Source organism: Alligator sinensis, unplaced genomic scaffold (assembly GCF_000455745.1).
Source record: "Alligator sinensis unplaced genomic scaffold, ASM45574v1 scaffold370_1, whole genome shotgun sequence".
Taxonomy (NCBI): Eukaryota; Metazoa; Chordata; order Crocodylia; family Alligatoridae; genus Alligator; species Alligator sinensis.
Genome location: NW_005842128.1, coordinates 479655 through 501740, shown reverse-complemented (window position 1 = coordinate 501740; position 22086 = coordinate 479655). Strand labels below are relative to the sequence as shown.

General features: G+C 42.6%; 1 protein-coding gene across 6 annotated transcripts in view; it reads right to left on the bottom strand.

Moving 5' to 3' along the window:
- Positions 1-22086, bottom strand: part of ZMYND11 (zinc finger MYND-type containing 11) — a 148868-nt gene that overhangs the window by 97214 nt on the left and 29568 nt on the right. For 5 of the 6 annotated variants that reach the window (XM_025205750.1, XM_025205754.1, XM_025205751.1 and 2 more), the window contains exons 2-3: positions 6692-6822; positions 3213-3353 (exon numbers count right to left, since the gene is read on the bottom strand). In XM_025205750.1, the coding sequence (XP_025061535.1) occupies positions 3213-3328 (116 nt within the window). In that variant the 5' untranslated portion in view covers positions 3329-3353; positions 6692-6822. The remainder of the gene's footprint in view (positions 1-3212; positions 3354-6691; positions 6823-22086) is intronic. The other variant, XM_025205752.1, reaches the window with a different exon arrangement.

The following is a 22086-nucleotide window of genomic DNA, read 5'->3' as shown; positions in this document are numbered from 1 at the left end:
TATCAGGTTCTATTCATGCCAACCAGGTCATCACTAAGCATAACCTGAAATATACTTTACTCATTACTCATACTTCTTTTGTTTATATGCGAAAGTGCGTGTATACACTTACGCAACAGCTTCCTTCTTTAAGCTTACTTAAACCCAGGATGCTGTTACTTGCCAAGCCATTCAGCTCTCAGCCTGGATAAGGCATGTTGATACTCCATGAATCCCAGAACTATTTCTGTACAATACAATTTGTACAGCCAGCATTTAGTCTCCATCATCACTATTTTTCTTTCTTCACTACTACTTGTCACTGAGAAGATCTTTTAAACATTTGTCCCTGTCTTAAGTTCTCTTCTCAGGCATATACAGTTGGCAGAATAAAGAACAAACCTCTCTTCACTGGTCATATGGCCTCTGTTTTTTCAAGTCCTTGCAAAATTTCCAAAACACTTGCCAGGCTACCCTTTGCCCTTGATGTACCTCTTTCCAAGAAGCAGCATATCATCCCTGTAGTCATTATGATTTCATAGATTTCATAGACATCAGGGCTGGAAGGGACCTCGGAAGATCATTGAGTCCAGCCCCCCGCCCAAAGGGCAGGAAGTCAGCTGGGGTCATAGGATCATTTACAAAAGGCCTAAACCTTGGTCGTCTTTGTCATGCTACTCAGACTTCTTGTCTTTCTCTCTCTGCTTGCTCGCACTCAATTTTTGTATTGCAGTCAGTGACAAGTTATAACCTGTAGTCCAATTTGTTTTAGTCTAACCCAGGGGCGGGCAAAATACAGCCTGCCATGCACTTTCATCAAGTCCATGCATACCCATCAAAGAATTGAACCCTGCCCAACCCTTCCACATACGATGCCCATGTATACGCCCCCAACATGTGCCTCGCTCCCACCCCTTTTGTGTCTCGCTCCCACCCTTGTGGGTGGAAGGGCCAAGCAGTAGCTTCTGGGTGGGGCTGTTGCTGATGCTGTGGCAGCCTTTCCAGGGGTACCTGCTTGGCTTCCCTGGCATCCCAGTCGCTCCTGGCAGCAGGTAGGGAAGCGGTGGAGGCAGGGTGGAGCTGCAGCTGGGTGGGAGCAGAAAACACAGGGCTGGGGCTGGCAGCAGTGTGGAGCCCATGCCTGGGGGGCCAGCAGGAGCTTGGCTGGGCAGGGTATGGGTGTGTGGGAGGTGGGTGGGAACCACCCCCCCAGAGACCCCCCCCACACTCCCTCACATGTTGCACAGCCCCTGCTGCTGGCAGTGGCAGAAGACGGGAATACTCAGAGCGCTTGTTCCCCGCACAGGTGCTGGTGCCTGGAGGTGCACGGCTCCAGCCAGCACTGTGCCTGGGGGTAAAGAGTGCAGCCTGCCCAGCCTGCCTTTATTATGGGGGCTCTGCATGGCGAGCATGCAGCTCCCACATTTGAGCGGCACTGAGGAAAGCCCCATGCTGGAGCCAGCTGCCTTTCTCGTCCACTGCCACGCAGGTCATGGGATTGTGCCAGAAGTGGAGGGGAGCCCCAGCCCTTGATTCCCTATGAAGTCCTGGGACCTGCATGGCAGGAGGCAGCAAGGCAGCTAACTCCAGTGCAGGGCTTTCCTCAGTGCTGCACAAATGTGGGAGCTGTACACGTGCTGCGCAGAGCCCCTGCGATAGTGGCAGGCCAGGTGCCAGCACCTGTGTGGCGCAGAAGTGCCCCAAGCGCCCAGCCTGCTGCTGTTGCCGACAGCGGGGGTTGTGTGCCATGTGGTGGGAGTGTGTGGGGTGTCCCCACACCCACACATCTACCCCCGCCCCCCACACCCCCCCATAACCCCCCCCCCAACATAACCTAGCCCCCCCACATGCAGCCACACCCTCTCACAACCTCCTCCCACACACATTATACACAAGTATACAAAAGTATACTTTTATACAATATACAAAAGACTTCATTTTTAGTTATTATGCAATCCCCTCTATACACGCTATGCAAATATAAATCATGACAAATATTTTTTTGTAATAAAATTAAAATGTTATAGTAGGTATTTTGACTTTTAGTGTACGATTTGTTTTTTTTCTGGTTCCGTGATGGCAACCTTCCCCTCCCAAAAGGAGTATTTCTGGGGGGCAAGGGGAGGGACTTCTGGTGGCAAAGGTCAGGAATTAGGGGGGTGGGATTTCTAGTCCCAATAGGGGGCAGGTCAATTGTCAAGGGGCAGGGCTACCCATGCAGCCCTCGACAACTCACCAAAACTCATTAAGCAGCCCTTCAGCCAAAATAATTGCCAGCCCCTGGTTTAGCCACTCTCCACCTTCTCAAAAGTAGAATCTCTAACCGTAATCAGTGGCTCCCTCCCTCCCTTCAGGCCCCCTCTTTCCTTGTTCTTCCTCAATATCCACAGCTCAGAATGCTTTGGACTTCTGGCGCCAAGTGTGAGCTTCATATAGATACACAGTACTTGACAATATTCTCAGTTTTGCCACTGACATGCCACAATATCATCTGTTGTAAGTCACTTGACAACTCTCTAGAATGTGTGCAGTAATAACTGCCTACCTTTTGGGGATTTAGGGAAACTTAAGTAATGCTTATGTAGGACTTTGAGACTCCCACATTGAAATATGCTATAGATGTGAATTTCCCACCTATAACGTCTTAACCCAGACCAACAATGAAGGGAAAGTAGATACAAAACAACAGCTTCAATAGCCCCACTTATTCAAAAGACCTATTTTATTGCTTTGGATTAAAAAAAAATGCTCTACTAGGCTCAGAACGCATCTTCCTTTCTAGGTGCAGCTCCTAATATATTTTGGACATTACAAGAATACAAACACTAGTAGTGTTAGCATCAAACAAAAGAACATCTGTTTTGGCTTGCTTTACATTTTTCCAAAGTAAAACTCAACAACTGTATTTTTTATTAATAAACAGGGACATAAGCCAGTTTATTTTTTAAAAAAGAAAGTACATTACTACTACTATTTTCACATTTCTATATCAGTTTGTTTCCAGTGTCCCCCCACTCTCAGGTGCTTTCTTAAAAAAACCAACAAATAACAAATGTTATCCTCTTAGTTCAAAAAGAACTTGAGTTGTATAAAACTATTTACAAAGCCTAATATGTTTATCCTCATTCTTCTTACTCAGGCTATGGAGTAACCAGAAGTCTTCTATTCTTTGTCTTTCAAGGCTCACATAAATATTTTCATCATCATATTACTTAACATAAGGTACAACTTACTTTGTAATGCGGTCAATATTGGCAATTTGCTTCTGGTTCCGGATTATTTCAATAGCTGCCCAAAGATGCTGGATAGCTTTTGTATCCGCCTGTCGCCTTTTCGTTAAGCGTGCCATGACCCGTTTATTTGGTTACCTGCAGCTGATAAAAGCAAACAAAACAAATTAATCATGAGTTATGAAATGGATTACATGATGATAATCTGGCAGCAAACAAGATTATGAGGGAAATTTTGTTAACATACAAAAATCTAATTTGTATATTGCAGTATGTCTTCTACTCTTTGAATGGCTCTTCTAGCCTGGTCAAGGTGCTGCTGGTGGGTTCTTTAACATTAAACAATTGAGAAAAATGCAAAGAAATGCAGCAGTGATTCCAACGACCAAATCAAAAGGACAGCTGGAATTAGCAATCCCAAATTGGTCATGGAAAGTCATCTGGTTTGTAAGCAACCAATCTCCTCACTGCACAGGCTCCTGCCATTACTTTAAGCCTTTCATGTAGGCCTTAAGTAGTACTTGAGTAGAGCCCATTGTATTTTCCCAAGCCCTCAGCACTAAGATGTATTACACCCAGAGTTAATGTAACAGCACAGATCTCACTGTATTAACTGTTCATTTCCATCACTAATACAGATTAAAAATACCCCTTCTACATGTATAAGCTAGAAATATATTTTGAAGGAGGGTGAATAAAAAGAAAATTGGAACAATATCATTTTCACCACTCCCGAGAACCAACAGGACCAAAGCATTTATGATGCCATTTGCCTATCTAACCAGCCCTGTGTGGGAATATAATGAGCAGCTGGCTTTGTTTACAAATTTTCCAGAAGCTGCAGGCAATAAGTACAGATAAGCTGTAAATCGCCTACAGCATCATTACGGCAAAGACTCCCCTTTTTGAAGAGCTTAATGATGCATTTTGATCGCTAAATAACTTTCTTCCAGTGCCACCAATTTCTGAAAAAAGAAATGATGGATTTATGGCTCTGCTACTACATACACAACTTAATTTGAGAGCTCTGTGTCCTAAAAATGAATTCACATGGTATAAACTAAAATACGTATACCCAGCATGCAAGAGTATTAGCATCAAATGTCCCAAAAGAATGGCTAAAATGAAAAACGATGACATCAGTGAAATGTGATTTCAAGCATAAGGTAATAATAAAAAAATCACAACACTGCAAAAATTAAAACAGACCTAATCATTCTGTCACTTGTGAATACAGAACCTCTTTGCATTTATCTGACAAGAGAGTCAGTCAGACCACAAGTTTCTAATACAAGGCTTACTGCAGACCTGACATGGAGGCATAACAATAAAATAAAGAGATATTACGTTTACGTAGTTTTTTTCCATCCCAAACAAATCTGTATCTCAAAAAAATTATATTAACCCCACTTTTAAAAGAAAATGTCTATATCAAGATGATACAGATGTGATTAACGGGAGAGCAATGCCGTAACTGCATCATATTAATTTGGCTGCCTGCCATGCAAGAGGAGAAAAAGAAAGTAGCGAACTTATCCTAATGCTTTCCCATGTCCCCCTCCCCTCACCCATTTCTTGCACTTCCATGTTCCTCTGAACTATTTATAGTAACAAAATGCACATTTGAACATCTTTAGTACTAGAAACAGAGTTGTAGTCTCAATTGTCAATGAGGACTATAACTATCAAAAAAGATGAGAGCATCAGGGTTCTTGTTATACCTATTAGAAAAAGCTAAGGATGTTATAGAGCCCTCTAAGAGTCAAGAGGGGAAGAAGAATGGCAAAGACACTGCAGGCTGAGCAAAGTCATTATAAATAGGTGGGAATCGAGCATAACTAGATACTGAAGAGAAAGGAGAGTTGGGGAATTTTGAACTGTAGCATGGTACTAGAGCGTTCTATACAACGACATAATGCTAAGTCATCTTATTTCTCCTTCTACCTTTATAATATAACCTTGCTTTAAAAAATACAAGAGAAATGAAAACATTTTAGAGGGTTTAAAAAAGATAAGGGGGAAACTTTTAAAGGCACAAAAAATCTGCTTAGACTGAATTCCATGTGTATTTCTGAATATCACTTCCAGAAAGTTTAAAAGGAAGCCTGGTGGGAGCAAGGGAGGGATCTTTCTCAGAAGGAAAACCAGAGAAAATTTATTTCATTTTGCAAGCAGAAGAGGAAATATGATAGAGGCGTATAATCTATGAATGATGCAGAGGAGGTCAGCCAAGACTTTTTTTTTTTTTTACCCTATTTCACAAGATAACAGAACATTCCAAATAAAAAGCAGCAAGTTTATCAAGCAAATGTAATATTAAACTGTGGAATTTAATGACAAGACATAATTATTAATGAAAACCAGTTCTGTAAAATACCAAAATGATTTGGACACTTGAGTGAGAATGACCTCTGCACCAATGCTCGCTATGAAGGAATTGCAAGAACTAGGAATTGTCATGCTTCAGGGCATAAGCTGATTGCCAGCTGGGGTCAGAAAAAAGATCCTCTACATGATGTAATTTTGACTAATGGTAAGGCCATTAACCTTTTATTTTATTTCACTCCAAAGCAAATTTTAGATGCTATCAGAGATATATCAGAGATAGCATACTTGACTAGCGATAAAAGTGGTCTGTCTATTTAGGTTTCAATGTAAAATTCAGGAAAGAAACTTTCCTCCATCCTGACCTTGAGAGTAGTATATAGGAATGATTTCCACAATTTACAGTGATGCTCTGACTGCTTTTTAATATTTTAAAAATAACTAATGGAAGCATACTAGTTTTAGGCTATATACCCCAACTTGCCAAGGTAGCACTCAGCACACCTGTGGAGAAGGGTGGTTTTTGCCACCCCTGTGTCACTTTGACCCTGCGGACTACCAGGAGCCAAAGTGGCTTCAGCGCAGGTTGGAGCAACCTCAGGAGAATCCCCAGCTGCTGCCTCCAGGCAGCCTTAAATCCCTGTTGTGCAGCTGGAGCAGCACAAAGAGGATTCAGGGGGGACCAGTCTTTGGTCCTCTGTGTGTAAATGAATACCCTCTTGTGTCTGGAGGGAAGGAAGCGACGCCTGTATCTGAGACAGAGAGAGAGAGAAAGAAAATGACAACTGTAATTACAGGTCCTCCTAGCCATGTGGTTGCACAGCTGCATCGCATGCTGCAGTCACTGTACGCAGCAAGATGCCTCGCCTTCTGAGGAGCTGGCAACCAGAGGGTGGATAGTGAAAGGTTGTACTCAACTCCCTCGCTACTTCTGATACTGCTAGTATTGGTAATGGGGATAAGAAGCTTCACATCCCTCCAGCCACCTCCTCTGCACTGGCTAGGAAGAAGTGCTCAGGCTTCCTCTTCCCCTGGCAGCCTCTGGTGCCACCAGTGGTAGAGGGCTGAGGGGGCCAGACCCATCTTTTTTCAGGCCAGGGGAGGAGGTAGACAGGATATTCCTTGGTACAGTTTTCTTCATCCCTTCCATTCCTCACCTTCTCTCCACCGGTCTCTTCCTCTGGCTTCCAATTTTCTTTCTTGAAGAATCTGTCTACATGGGTCCCTGGGCAGGATCACCGCTCTAGATTCCAAATTCCACAGGACAGGGGTGTCAGCTCTTATTTATCTAGGAAACATCACGCATGTCCAAATCAAACACAGTAACACAGAGTACATACCTATCACATACTTGCTAGGATTTTCTCTGCCAAATGAATGTAATAGTTGTGACTCTTTAAAACAGATTTTACAATTAGCAGCAAATGATACATGTTCAGATGGTATACCTGATGCTTTTGGCATGTTTTTCAGAGGACGTTTTTTAATGCTAAGAAGCAGACAGTCCACATACCCATCAGTTACTAAAAGAGGCAAAATAAATTCCAATTTAAGCATCGTTTCACTTTGTAATTTTATAGCAGAGCAAGGGGCCTTTTGAACTATGGAACCAGGCTAATAAATTAAGGCATGTTTGCACCTATTCATTACATTCAGGTAATTTTCTCGTTATAAAATTAACCACAAGAGTCCACTCCCTACATGGATATAAAATTCTAAAGAGCCTTGCATATTTTTGCAAAATCATTAAGAGGTTAGGATTACAGATCAGCATTCATAGTTTATAAAATATTTCATAATACTGTTTTCATGCACAAGAAGATCCTGGCTGCTGATAAAAAAAGCTCCAGGTTGGAGGGCATTCACATATATAGAAAGTGTTCCTTCAAAATAGTATTTTTCAAGAATAAGAAAAGCATGGAAATCTTTGAGAGATTTCTAAACCTGAATTTAACAATTCAAATCTGTATTTGTGTGTAAATCCAATTCAATCCACTTCTATTACCATCACGTGCAGAATGCAGAATTTAATCAGTACTAACCAATTCTATCCTGGGATAGTTCCTTTAATTTGTTCAAGTTGTTCATTTGTAAAGTTGTTGTTTCAGTTCATAATATGATGCAAAGGAATTCTGAAGATCAAACTCTCTTGCTTTTTGTTTTGGAGCTACTAAATTAAGGCCACATACAAGCACTACATTTCCACTGGGAGAATTGCTGTTCTCCCAGTAAAAACCACAGGTCTATAAGCATTCATGCTCTTTTTTCCAGACCAAAAATGATAGTTCTGGAAGAAAGATAACCTAACTCCAACCACCTATAAGTGGCTCCCAGGAATGTTTCTCCTAGGAGAACAAATGCTTTTACTCTTCCTAAGGCTTGCTTATTATTGAACATTCTCAGAACATGGATTGACTTTGGCCACCTCTCCTATACAATTTACAGAGCTCGCTCTGTCTGCTCAAAGACCTCAACATTATTTCTTCAATCTGGCCACTTTCCTCTGAACGGTCATTGCAAGAACTGATACTGGATGCTGTTATATGGGCATGTCCAGACGAGTGAGGCTGCGCAGTATGTGGCGCCGCAAACACGTCTGCAGCGCCACATACCGCACAGTCAGGTGTTCTCAGCACTGCAAGGATGCGCCGCCTGTGTGTGCACTGCTCCGGTTTTTCCGACTCGTAGGTATCCTGAAAACCGGAGCTGGGCTGCCCAGAGCCATGCTGCAGCTGCCAGCCAGGCTTCTGCCTGGCAGGCTCACTGCTGCTGCAGCCCAGGAGGCCCCCAGGACCCCAGGTAAGGCTGCTGGGACCCTCACAGTACAGGCCCCAGCCTCCCCCATCACCCCAGGGTAACGTGCTGTGCGCCAAAGTGCACATCGCACTGGCTTTCCCCAGGGACAAGTGGCAGTGGCGCAAGGTGTGCCACTACTACTTGTCCCCAGAGAACCAAACATTGGCGCTTGTCTGGACACAGCCTATGGGTTTATGTCTCTTCCAGGACCATGTTGCTAGTTGCTACCACCACCTTGCAGCTCACTGCAGATGCTGATAAAGATAGGCCTCCATATTTAGATCAGCTTCAGTAAATCAGTGCTTGCATTACTCATTAAAGCCATTGTATTGTAGAGTTATGTAAAGTGCCTCCTAGATTAGTCAACTCACCAATAGCATTCAAAGCTACTCTCTATAGCAGGATGGAAACATCCAATGTTATCTAGATATTCGTAACTTTGTTCTTGATTTCTTGATTATAAGACAATTGTTTAGCAGTGCCAACTGGCCAATTAGTCTTTTGATGCATTTTGTTTACCAATGCATTGAGGAGGCAGAAAATGTTAAAGTCCAAATTTCCAAGTACTCCATCTACTCCATTTCCATGACAGTCATTAAATTCCTGGTTGAAAAATCACTGCCCATTTGGTGCCTTGATGAAGTTTCTGGAGAGCTGAGAAACGTTTAGATTCCCAGTATTTGCTATGGATACATTCTGCTCAGGCTGTCAGAAAATTCCTGGAAGCCAATGAAACTGAGGACAATGAAACTGAGGACATTTGTTGTTCAACAAGATTAGCATGAAGGTATGACCAATGGAAAAACAGGCAGGATGAAAAAAAGTTTTTTCTTAAAATCTGCCGTTGATGGTTGAGGATTCTGTTCACTCAGTAACGCACACACACACGGTCTTCGTAAAGTCCTTGTGCACTTTTAAACTTTAACAACTTAGGTTGTAGGTATGATAGAAACAATCAGTAAAAGGCATTTAAAAGCAAATTTATTAAAGTTTTAGGACAACTAGAGTACACAATGCTAGACTTCAACATAACCACCATCCATCATGATGCAGTGCTCAATCCGACCTTTCAACTCCTTGAAAACATTTCCCAGTTGCTCTCGAGTTACTGCACTAATTGCATTGGTGATCCTAGCCTTAAGTTCCACCAAAGAACGTGGTTTTGACAAGTAAACTACACTTTTAACATGTCCCCATAAAAAGAAGTCCAAAGGCGACAGGTCAGGTGAATGAGGTGGCCAAGCAATTGGTCTACCTCTCTGGTCCACCAAGGCACTTCTCTGGGAAAACGTCATTTTGGAACTGTCATACATTCAGAGTGTAGTGGCACAGAGCTCCATCTTATTTAAGAATAAATTTGTTATTACTTATGAAGTCTATCTAGCATTGTGTACTCTTGTTGTCCTAAAACTTTAATAAATTTGCTTTTAAATGCCATTTACAGATTGTTTCTATCATACCTACAACCTAAGTTATTAAAGTTTAAAAGTGCACAAGAACTTTATGAAGACCATATGGGTATAGTTTAAGTACAGTGGAGGCCAATTCACATGTGGGGTGTTTTTCTACTGAATATTAAGAAGTTAAATCTCCAGAGACTTCTTAGAGCCACAATATTGTATTTACATGTTAGTATTTAGCTGTTTCATTAAGGAGACGGAGGAAACATTCTGTGAATAAACTAAAAACCTAAAAATTTCACTTCCTGGGTGGGAAATGTTAGTAAGACTAACCAATATCAGGACTAGATTTAGATGTCACACACTGTCAGTGTGGATTTATCTATATCACTCTGTCTTTGCTGCATCAGGATAGTGAATTTAAGACAGGCTTTTCAAAGCAAGAGTTGGCAAACCAGAATTGGAAGAAACCAAAAGAAAAAAAAAAAAAAATCAGTGCCACTTTTTTTTCAGCTTTAGTCAGTGGGCGGACTGTGGGAATCTGAAACAGGCTCACCATGTATACTGAATGCCTGATGGATTGGCCCAAAGCTAAAAACTCTGAATCTTGATTGCTCAGCCCAGGTACCAGGCTTGCTTTAAACCCTGGAGCAAATCATTTAGCATCTCTTTCAGTATTTCCCTCTGTAAACAGATAATTAAAACTTACTTCCTTTCCTCACAGGGCTGTTATGAGATTTAACTAAGTAACCTTCACACAGCAGTTTGAAATCATACAAGAAACACGAGTTTAAAGTGTTATTCTTCTTTTTCATACAGGAGCATGAGGGCTCAAAGACTCAGTCTTCATTTTGTGTATTACCCATTTTACATTTAGAATGTATTTTATTTTTTAAATGACTTTATTTTTTACATTTCTCAGGCTGACTTGAACAGAGATTGTAACTCTCTTTCTTCACAGTAGCACAAGCCTCAACTTTGTGCTGAGATACCTGTGCTTCAAATACAGCTGATAGTTATCCACCTGGCCTGGCTAACTTGAGTCCTGTTTAAAATGCAGTAGTACTGGGTTGGGGAGATCAACACACAAACGAAGAAACATAATGTGATTATAGATACTAATTCTTACAGTACATTTTAAAAGTTCACACAAAACTGTATGTTTCCTAATTTGTAAGGCTCTTTTCTTGTATTCAGCAAGAACTTAGAGTCTCTAACTACAAAATCTGGAAGTTAAGTTTCTAGAGAATATTGCAGGTCTGAATTTCAACAACTCATTAAAGAGCTATAAATATTCTGCAAGTTAGTTTATAGCTAAAGTTGTGGTCTGAATTTCCTTTCATCACTGGTTACATTGGGTGGTTAGATTCTGACAGTCTTCTCTAAGAGAAAAAGCAAAAGCAATAGTTGCTTTTTGCTGTGTGGGGTTTCCTTTAGTTTATTAAAAAAGAAAAAGAAAAAAGAGGCTTCTCTTTGATTTTATGAAAAGTGGAGCGCGTTTATTAGAGGTTAAAACCACAGTATTTTCAATCTTTGAATATTCAGTCTTCATTTGATTCAAAGCCCATTAAAGTCACTGAGTGTCTTTCTATTGACTTTAGCGGACTTTGGAACACGGCCTGTTCCTTAACAGTCAGTGAGAGCTCTCTCAAGCCCCTCAAACTGAAAATGTGTGGAGGTTTATAAGAACTGTGTTGCAGCAGAGTAGTTCAACAAAAGAGCCTGTACATACAATAGGCAGAAAGTCTGTCTTAAAATATTTAACCCAAACAGCTTCAGAATCGTTTCAAATTTTAAAATGAAAAAAAAAAAAAAAAAAAATCAAGAAATTCTAAAGCTACAAGTCCTATACCAGGAGTGTTGCTTAGACTAATCCGCGCTAACGTAATATTTGTAATTACTAGTTAGTACTTTGATATAGAATATATGCAATATGTAATGTATTTTTCAGTGTCCTTATTGCAGAGGCTGTATGCTAGAAGGACACACTTGTTAGCATGATGATACTACATTAAACTACATGGCCACGTCCAGAAGAGCGTGGCCGTGTGGTATGTGGTGCTGCAGACGCCACATACTGCACATTCATGCATTTCCCCCACGGCTACCTTGCAGTGCAGGGTATTTTTTTGATCCTGGGATCAAAACAACCTGAAAGGAAAAAAAGCAAGGCGGCACATGTGGTGGTTGGCGCATGCTGTCCAAAACCGGAGCCTGAACAGCCAGAGCACACACTGGCTGCTGGCCAGGCTCCCAACTGCAGGACTGCCGCAGCTGTAGCTTCCCCAGCACACAGGGCCCCAGGTAATGCTGCTGGGGTCAGCACAGTTGCTAGCCCCAGCCTCCCTTACCCAACCTGGGCTAACCTGCCGTGTGCTAAAGGGCATTCCCCGGGGACAACTAGCAGCAGCAAAGGGTGCTGCTGCCAGCTATCCCTGGGAAACCAAACATCTGAGTTAGTCTGGATGCAGTCCATGTACGCAATGTGAGGAGTTTTATGCTACGATAACCTTAGTTTTTGTTTCCCAATTTTTCCTCTAGATTTGGCACCTTAAAAGTTTTTCATGAGCTTTTGCACAATTCAATGAAATGCAGTCTTTTGGTAAAAATCCCCAAACCATTACTACAGACATACGGAATCATGCAGTTCTGCTTTTATGCAGTTGCACTTACTTTTAAATTCCAGTGAACAAGACGCGTGAAAGACTTGGCTACTTCTTGACGGCGATCCAACCTGGCACTGAGCCACCGCAGAATTCCAGAGTGCCCGAGGCAATAGTGTAATTAAACACTTCTGCAGTTTTTCACTGCACATGTATACAAGCAATTCTTTAACTGCATATATTGTTCTTTTCAAATTTTCTTACTTCACATTTACTAAGCAAATATCCTTCACTAAGATTTAAGCATATGGTGCTTGAGGTTTTCAAGTTCAGACATTTTAAATTACACAGCACAAAAGGTTTTCTGATTTTTTTAACCAGCCCTGGGACTCTTTCTTGTTTACCTAACTGAAAAGATTTTGTTCCAACTGTATGCTGAGACCAGGCATCAAGGGCTTCATCCCAAATACAAAATTTTTGAGAAAGTGATGAGTAAGTGAAAACAAAGGGTTATACTGAAAGCTGAGATGCAGCATTAAAATAGCAACTGCCAAGAAAGCCAGCAGCATTAGATATGTAACCACAGCTACAAGCTCTTAAAAAAATAGTGCTTTAAACAAACTTATAGCCATTACGTTTATTCAACAAGACCTTTAACAGTAATTTACAGCAGTGACATATTTTTGTACAACGTTCTGTGCCAAATTCAAATATATAGGTATATACAGAATCTAACCATAGATTCTTCCCTGGATTTGGAATTCCATTATCAATTAGGAAGCTGTGCTGCAACGGTTTAGTACCTTCACACAAAGTGAGAGAAACTATTCTTAGTTCCCAACTGGTAGAATGAAATGAATTGAGTGACACCATGAATGACTGGTACCGCCTTAGTCAGGGGGAGCATGTGCCCCCCCCCCCCCAACAGGCCCCCCCAAGAGGTGATCTTGCGGACTGGGGCACGGGGGGCCGCTCACTGCAGCAAGCGCTGGCCGATCACTGCAGCCGTTTCCAGATGTGGCCACAGCCACCCTTGGAAGTGGATGCAGCGATCGCAGCAATTGGCCGGTGCCTGCAGGGGGGGCACCAGCACTCTCACCTGCCCATCACCTAAGTGGCGAGCACAGACGGTCAGGGGGTGCACCAGCACTCTCAGGGGTAGGTCCACCCCCTACGCATCAGCACTGGGTGACATGGGTTTGGAGACTAGGTTTTCTGTCTGGTAGCAGCATTCTCAATCTTAGTGGCTAAGTACAGACAGTTAAAAAGCCCAGGGCTGAATCGATTCAGTCTTTGCAGGTTAGTCTAAACCGCAGAGATTAAACCAAGAAGCAAATGAACAGACATTCACTTTTGATTCAGGAAATGCAGCCACGTGCCTGCAGTGGCTCAGGCCAGAAGTCAGAGGTGCTAGAGCATATGCATCCCAGCCTGTCAGCCACTGTCAGAGGGAAGGAAGGAAGCACCAAGGCCTTTCCCCTCTCCCTACTTGAGGGGAGGAGGTGTAGCCAGGCCCCAGCCTGTACGCTGAGGCCTGGTGGTGGGACACTTTAAACCCCCCACCATGGCCTGCATGAGACCCCAGTCTGGGTCTACCACACTTCATCCCCCCCACCCCTCAAGGGGAGTGGGGCGCAGCTCCTGTCAGGCTATGGGCGGGGAAGGGGGGAAATGTAGTAGCACTGAATTTGTATAAGCTTGAACAAAAACGGTCCTCTCTCTGAACTGAGCATGTATTGAACACAGCAATTTGCAACCTCAAGCACACAACAAAAAACAACCAGAAATCTTCACCGAAGCTAAGATGCAGCCCAGTAAAACACAGCAAGAGTGCACGCAGTGCAGTCTCTAAATTAAAATGCAATGTAATACACCAAAAAGACAAGAGAAAGCCTTGCATAAGTCTCATGTAATCCTGGGGACAGAGTGTTCCATTACAGCCAGGTATTCAGAAAGGCTTTCTTGGGGAATCAGCAGGTGGTCTTAGGTCAGGGGTGGGCAAAATGCGGCCCCAGGGGTTGGATGCAGGCTGCTAGGCCATTCTATCCAGCCCGTGGAGCCCCTAAAAAATTTAGAAAATTAACATTTACCTGCCCTGGGCTGCCTGTCATGCAGCCCTCGATGGCTTGCTGAAACTCAGTAAGTGCACCTCTGTTCAAAATAATTGCCCACCCCTGTCTTAGGTGCTGGAGTGGAGATCTCACAGGACTCATCTCTATCTGGGTTTTTACAGGCACACTTGCACCCCCTTTGGCAGGACTCTCATGCATTCCTTGTCTTTTGTCCTGGTGTGAGTGTTCCAGTCTCCCACCTTTTACAGGTTCTGCTTTATAATGTAAATGTAGTTCTCTGCTTTCTTTGGTCACATCAGCCCAGTCTGGGACCCTCTCCTGTTCTCTCACCTCCAACTCCAGCACATACATGCGATGATTGTGCCATGTTTTGCCAACACCTCCAACCTCTCAGTCTGGTCCTGCAGGGCTTGGCCCTGTGGTCACACGTAGCAGGGGACCAGACCCTCTTGCCTCAGTTCCCCAGCCTCTTCCCCTCCCCTATGGCCTGGGGGAGCTGAGGGGAATTACACCCCCTGCCCCTCCTCTTATCAACTGGTTTGCCTCAGTCTCTGCTAGAGGTGGGAGGGGATGGAGTCTGCTGGTCTCCTGCTGGCCCCTTGCCTGATAGGGAAGCAGGGTGGGGATTAAAGCCCGCCCCAACCTCAGCCAAGATTTGTCCGGGGGCAGGGGGCAGTCCCTTTCAGGCTGTTGTCCCCCCCCCGCCCCATGCCCTGCTCAAGCAAAGAGAAGGGGTCATGGCCAGCACAATGACCAAGGGAAGGGGAGATTAAAGCTGCTCCCAGACCCCAGCCAGAGTTTACAGGGGAGGGCAGTCCCTCTCAAGCTGTTGCCCCTCCCCACCCCCTCCACTCCATCAGGGAAGTCTGGCAGGGGCTGCCCACCACCCCCGGGCAGACCTGGCTGCAGTCCCCAGCTGGGTTTCCCACCCCCACCCACTTGTCAGCCAGCCCTCACTGTTCTGGCTAGGGACCAGAGGGGCAGGGCCAGGGCCAGCCCTGCTCTCTGGAGCAGACAGCACAGCCAAGCCCAGGGCTGCAAAACATCCTGGGATGCTGGGGGACAGTGATTTAACTTGAACCAGGAATGGGTCTGGGACAGAAGTTTCATAAACTGGTTTGACTTAAATCAGTTAAGTCTGATACTACATTCAGCCAGGTGTAGCTTAAATCAGTTTCAGTCATTTTGAAACTGGTTTAAATGCACTGAACTGTTGTTACAGGTTTAAACCAGTTTCTGATCACTTAAACCACTTTATGTGCAACTTCTGTCCTTAGCCAGTAAGGAGGGTTGAAGAGGAAGCCAAAACCTGAGACAGTTAGCTTACTATGTCAGATCTAGCTCATGGTACTTTTCTCTCCAGGTAGCACCCCATTTTATCCTGAGCTAGCAGATACAGGTTAGTTTGTTATGATTTCTCTCTTTTGGTATTTTTTCTCAACAGACACAAATTCAACATTTGTTTTATAAAAAATAAACTATATATTGCCAACAATAACTTCAGAGTTTTAGAATTTATGACATACATCTAGAACCACATACCCTCTCACATTACCAATCGATCTTAACAGAATCTTTAACAGTTACACTGTTAAAATTAGATTGAAAAAAATACAGGCCTTGTCTACACATGAGAAATTCAGCAGTTTGCCTAAAGGTGTAAACTGTAAACATATTTAGCAATATCCTGTATGAATGCTTTTACTTTGACCTAAGAGAAGTTTATTCTAGCTTAAATTGCTAATCAAGCTAAACTAATATAAAAGAGTGTTCAAAAGGATTTGCTTGCACTATTTTAACTAAACCACTTTAAAACTGACAAGTTTAGTTAAACTGGTGCAACTCTATTATGGAGATAAGCTTTATCCTGCCTAACAACAACACCACTGTTTCCAACCACTACATAGCAACGTGCTAGTTTGAAGTAGCTTGTATGTTGCTCATCACCAAAAGAATATACCTCTTTATTGAAAGAAACGTTCATAAAAAAAGTGCAATCAAAATAACTCCAGGATCACTTTGATTTTATAGAAGGTACATTACCACAAAAGAGAGACGTCTTCTGTTGTCTACATGGGAATATAATGTGGAATAAATTAGAGTATGAATTCAAAGTCTGATAGTTATCGCGTAACTAACTATTCCTTGAATGGACACTAATTCCACACTGTGCACTATGACTGCATTTCTAGCTTTAAAAATTCAAAATTCATATGCAATGCCACTAAGCTGAAAATGGCCACTTTTAATGCAAAATAAAAATGTCTATATGAGAAGCTAGTGCTTAGTAGTTATTCCAAACTATAAACCCCATATAGACAAGCCTTCAGTAAATATAAATTTCCTGTTCACTCTCTTGGCCTAAGTAAGCACAGCTGATTAATGCAGCTATGTATCCTGACAGGGTTCCAAAGTAGTCTTGATTGGAATAAGGGAAATCATGTCCAAAGAAGGCTCAGATGAAGGCTGGAATTTAGTTTTGGACGTTGAGTAGATGCCACAATGTTCCCTACCAACTCTGCAAGCCTCTTTCACAAAACCAAGCTGGTGCAGAGACCCTGGAAAATGCACACACGAATGTTACGTTTTCATCTAAACTGTTGCTAAATATATTATTTTCCTTATTAATTCCTTGGCCTACCTCAAATCAGACAATTTGTCTCTTCAAAGAACCTACTCATACTGTAAGCTCTTTGGGAATACAACTGGCTTTCCTATATGTTTTTGTACAGCACCCAGCACAAAAGGTACTAGAAATAAATAATAATGACAATGATGTCAAGAAACTTTTGGTTTCTTTGATACCAGCCCAGCAAAAAAGCTACAAAAGGAACACAAATATACACGAGCATTACTCTTTTATGGTGTAATTTAAATAATACTTTTTTCTTCCATTGGCAATGTGCTATATACAGAGAAAAAATAAATCAGTCTTTTTCATGGGCATGTTTCATTCTGCGCAACTATACAACACACAGTTAAATTTTTCATGCAAACTTTCAGGTGCTCGTCAATTATTGAACACATAACTGACTAGCTATTTAAACTAAAACTTTTAAGATGGATGCTAGTAGTGAGACTTGAACTTAACGTTTGTTAGAACCATCCTCCTGTTAACCTGTGTATTTGTTGATAAGAGGCAGCTAAATCAACTTTGTGGCCACACAAAAATGGAAACCGTCTGAACATGTTTGAATGTTTGTTTTGCTGAAGACATTTTCTTTGGCCTCTCCCTCTTTATAAATGTAAAGAGAATGAGAAAAAATATTTTTAAGGCAAAAGTATTCATACATTGAGTCATCTGAAAATCAAGTATCTGTCAGGAAGTTAATAGACACTTTCCTCCAGAATTCCTGCCTTGAGGACCTCTCTTTGGAGATATGGTCTTCTGTTAGCTTTTAATCCTTCCCTATACTCTGAAATATATGGAAAGCTTCTCCACGAGGACAAAGGAGCATCTTTACATCTCGTACTGTTTGGCATTGAATTCAAACATAACCGTAGGAAGAGAGGGCATGAATTCCACACCAACTGAGAAATCAGAATCCATGCTACTTCCAGGCCCAAGATGTGAAATCAAAGCAAAACCTGAAAACCTTCAGAAATATGCTCGGAGGCCACACAGCTAAAATACTTGTCGTGTTGACCTGTGACAGGATCATAGGAAAATAGAGCTGCAAGAGACCTCACAAGGTCATCTAGTCCAGGCTCCTGCTCAAGGCAGGATCATCCCTGACTGAACCATCCCAGCTAGATGTCTGTCTAACGTGCTCTTGAACGTAAGGATGGAGATTCCACAGTTTTTCGATGTAACCTGTTTCAATGCTTGACCCCCACAATGTGCATAAGATGAGCCAGAGACAACATAGTGCCTAAGCTGAGAGGCTTTTACTGTATCAAATCAAAAGAAACTTTGAAGGGGGCAGGGGGCAGAGAGAGAGAGAAAACTACCAAAAAATGTTTTTGGAAACTAATTTTTCCTGACCTTTAGCTTCTAAATAAACCACTGGGTTCAAGTAATGGCTGCGCCCATCAAGCAGAAATTGTACAATTACAATTGCCCCTGCTATATATTAAATATATTATGCAATTAACTGCTTAATTGTACAATAAATTTAGCCTGGTCACATGTACAAAGTGCGGCCACAAGTGCAAAGTAACTAGCACACAATTAACTGGTTAATTGTGTAATAAATATAGAGCAGCCACATGTATAAAGTAATGATCACACAATAAAAATGACTATGCATCTATAAAAAAAAAAGCCAACCAGCTATAAGGTTAGTGCTTGAAAATGTGTAACTACTCTGTAGCTGGTTTCTATCCAGCTTTAATTTGAACATGCATCCAGGTCCTTATGTTCTCACCTGACAGGTCTTTTTCTCTCTTTTTCTTGAAAAGTTGGAAAGTACAATTTTCAAACTGTCCATTCATGCCTAGCTCTGGAGTTAGTTCTGTGCTTTGCATGGTTAACTCTTCTGAATACAGTGTAATAACTGTTCAACTGAACTGTTCACTTCCCATCAACCCAAAAAAACCCTTTTTTCCTCCAAAGGTTAAACTGATAGCAGGTCAAGTTTAAGCTATTTTTAACAGAGCCCTGACCATAAAAATAAACAGCTTATTTCATTCATGCCTTTCTACTTCAAAAAGGTCTTTATAGTGGTTTCATCAAATCTTTTCTCCAAAAAATTCATACATGGACAATGCTCAAGCATGCTTCATTCACAAGGAAGAAAGAGATCAACATGAGAGAAGTTGTCATAAAAAGTAATTTATTATGTTAAGCAGGATTCACTACTGAAGAAATCATTAGAACAGGTAACAGCTGTGTATAATTATTAAACAAACTTTTTTATCTTAACTGCAAGACCTGGTAAATGATGGAAAAAAGCTGGAAGAGCATAAAGCTTATACAGAGAAAGTGTGGCATGCAAAAGGTGATTAAATGATTCTGTCTTTATATCAAGGAAAATGGTCAGCTATCATGCATTTAACACATCACTATACCAAACTCTCCACGTCAATTGATAGTCTCATCAAACCAGGGCTGTAGTCCACATGCAGCAAACTCTGACTCAATCCACTCTTGTACTATAGCATTCCTCACCCACAACTTGTCAACAGAAGACAGGTAGGAGTGGAGCACTGCACTGCATCATTTTGACTTATTAGCCCAACAGTGGCATAGGGGAGTTTATCAGATTTATTTTCCTGGCTTGGATTAGGAGGTGACCTGTTTGGCAGGCACTTTAAACATGTTTGGCTGTGGCATTGCTGTTGTCTTCTGGTGTGTGTTCTCAGGCCTTGTGTCATGTTTCTCATCTCTTTCTTGCCTGCAGCCAAACTGTGGCACTTCAGTGCAGGGCAGTTTCTCCCAGAATCTTGCCAATTTGGTGGCCGGTGATCTGAATTTCACGTTTTGTGGTACTACAGCTTTCACTTTCCTTTTTCTCTGCACCTGTCCAACTTCTCTTGTCTGACCTCCAGCTCTTTACAATATTATCAACATCCATGCTCTGTGCTATACCCATGGGCGAAGGGAGACACACAGTGAAAAGCCTTGCAAGAGTAAGCTGCTTTCTCTTTCCCACTGGCAGGTGCCACTCGGTTACTCTTTCTAACAATGCTGTTTATGTGACAGAGCAAATCGACCTTACAAAAAGCTAAGAGCTATCATTCCTGATACCTCATTATCCAGATCTTGATGCGCATGAAACCATTCAGTGTATTGCACTTCTATCCACTTAGAGAGTGAGGGACGAGGGCAGGCACTGTTGCCAGTAGCAATGGGACTTTATTTTAGGTGCTTGCTGAGCGAAGCTTGGGTTGTTTTCTTTCATTCCCCCCTCCTCTCCTCCCCCCCTTTGTACATCTGTATGTGATTGAATAATAGTAAACCCCTGACCTAGGTGCTCTTTTACCCTGTAATGTACAAGTCCACTTTTCATTCAGTCTTATGGTAGGATCCATTTCAAATGACTCCTATTTCCTTTTAATTGTTCTCTACTTGTGCTCCTATAGTTGTCATACACATGTTTTAGTTCATTTAAGGATTAACTAGTCTCTCTGACTTCCTGACCATGCTGTGGAAAGGCTGAAACAGGCAAAGGAAAGCTCTTGTCCTTTTAAAAGTGCTATTATTTCCAAGGTAGTACTGGATCCTAGTACCTGGATCGCAGGTTTGGATCCTAATGTCCCATAGTGTCGTCAGCTTCATGCCTTTCAAAGGACGGAGTTTTCCTTTGCATTTGTGGATCCAAAGAGGGCTCACTTCCAGTTCTGGGTGTAAGTTTTACTAATGTCATTTGCTTCAGGAACAAGGTATTAAACCCTGAATGTGGCAAATAAAGTACAAGAAGGCTGCAGTGGTATTCCAGTGTCTTAATGTTAATTCTATTAGCACTTAGGAAATGTTCGTTTCCTTTGCTTGTAAGATTAAAGATGTGCCGTTCTTTTTTAATATCTATGATTTCCTACTTAAAATGATTATAGGCTTGAGTCTTCACTGAAATTCGTCTACAAGAAGTTCCCTTTTGGCTAAGTTTCTCAGGCAGGATCTACATCAGACTGTTTTTCCCACTGAGGCCTCTTCATGAGTGGTCACTACCACTACATCACTAGTGTAGACCAGGGGTGTCAAAGGTAAGGCCAGCAGGCTGGTTCCAGACCACAGAGCCTCAATATCTGGCACCCAGTGCTGTCCTGTCCCAGATCCACATATGGCATGGGCCAAACTAGTAAAGCACACAGTGCTCCCCCTCTCCCCCCGGCTGCTCCTGGCCATATGCTGCATGTAACCTACCTGAGGTGGTCCAAAACCTGTGCTGCATGCAGGCAGCACCCTCTCTGGCTAGTCTGAGACTATCCTCCATGTGCCGTTCCTCCCCCCGCAATTGTTCTGGGCTGGATACTGCATGCAGTGCACACACTGGCCTGAATAGCTGCCCCATGCAGCACCCACCAGCCCTGCAATGGGCACTGCATGAGGTACAGTCCTGGACTGGCTGGGTGAGGGCTCAGTGTGGTAGATCCAGCATGGAGTAGGGCTGGTCCGTGGACCCAGTCCAGCCCATGGGGCCAGCTGCGTGCCATTCATTCAGCCCATGGTGCTAAATGAATTTGACATCCCCGGTCTACACCAATCACTGACATCCCAGCTTAGTGGAAGTCCAGATGGCCTGGTTGTTAAAACACTGAAGTAAAGCCCAGTCTTCTTAGTGCTCTCAACTTTGCAGCCTCCAGCAGAACTGCTCTGTTGGAAACCTTGAATGGCTGACATAGACAAGTCAAATATTTCATTTACAACTTGTGAGTCCAACTACAAAACATACACTCAGCAACAGAGCTCCATCTAAGCAACAGAAAAGCTAAATCCTATGATTCCATATTTACCGTATAACCAATAGGCCACCTGGTTAGGGATAAACACAATGCCACAAGAGGATGGCAGCAAAGGAAGTAGGTCCTTTCCTGTTTGTTGCTGTTTCAATATTGTGTGCTTCCTGGTTTGTGTCACAACCCAAAGTTGTGGATTTTTTCATTGTGTGCGCCTCGGCACCGCTAAATTATGTTCCCGCCGAATTGGAGCTCTTTTGCACGACGGAGTGTTCTGTTGTTATGGAGAACCTGCGTGCAGAAAAGTGTTTCCCGCCGTTCTGTAGCCTTCTTTGCATTGTGC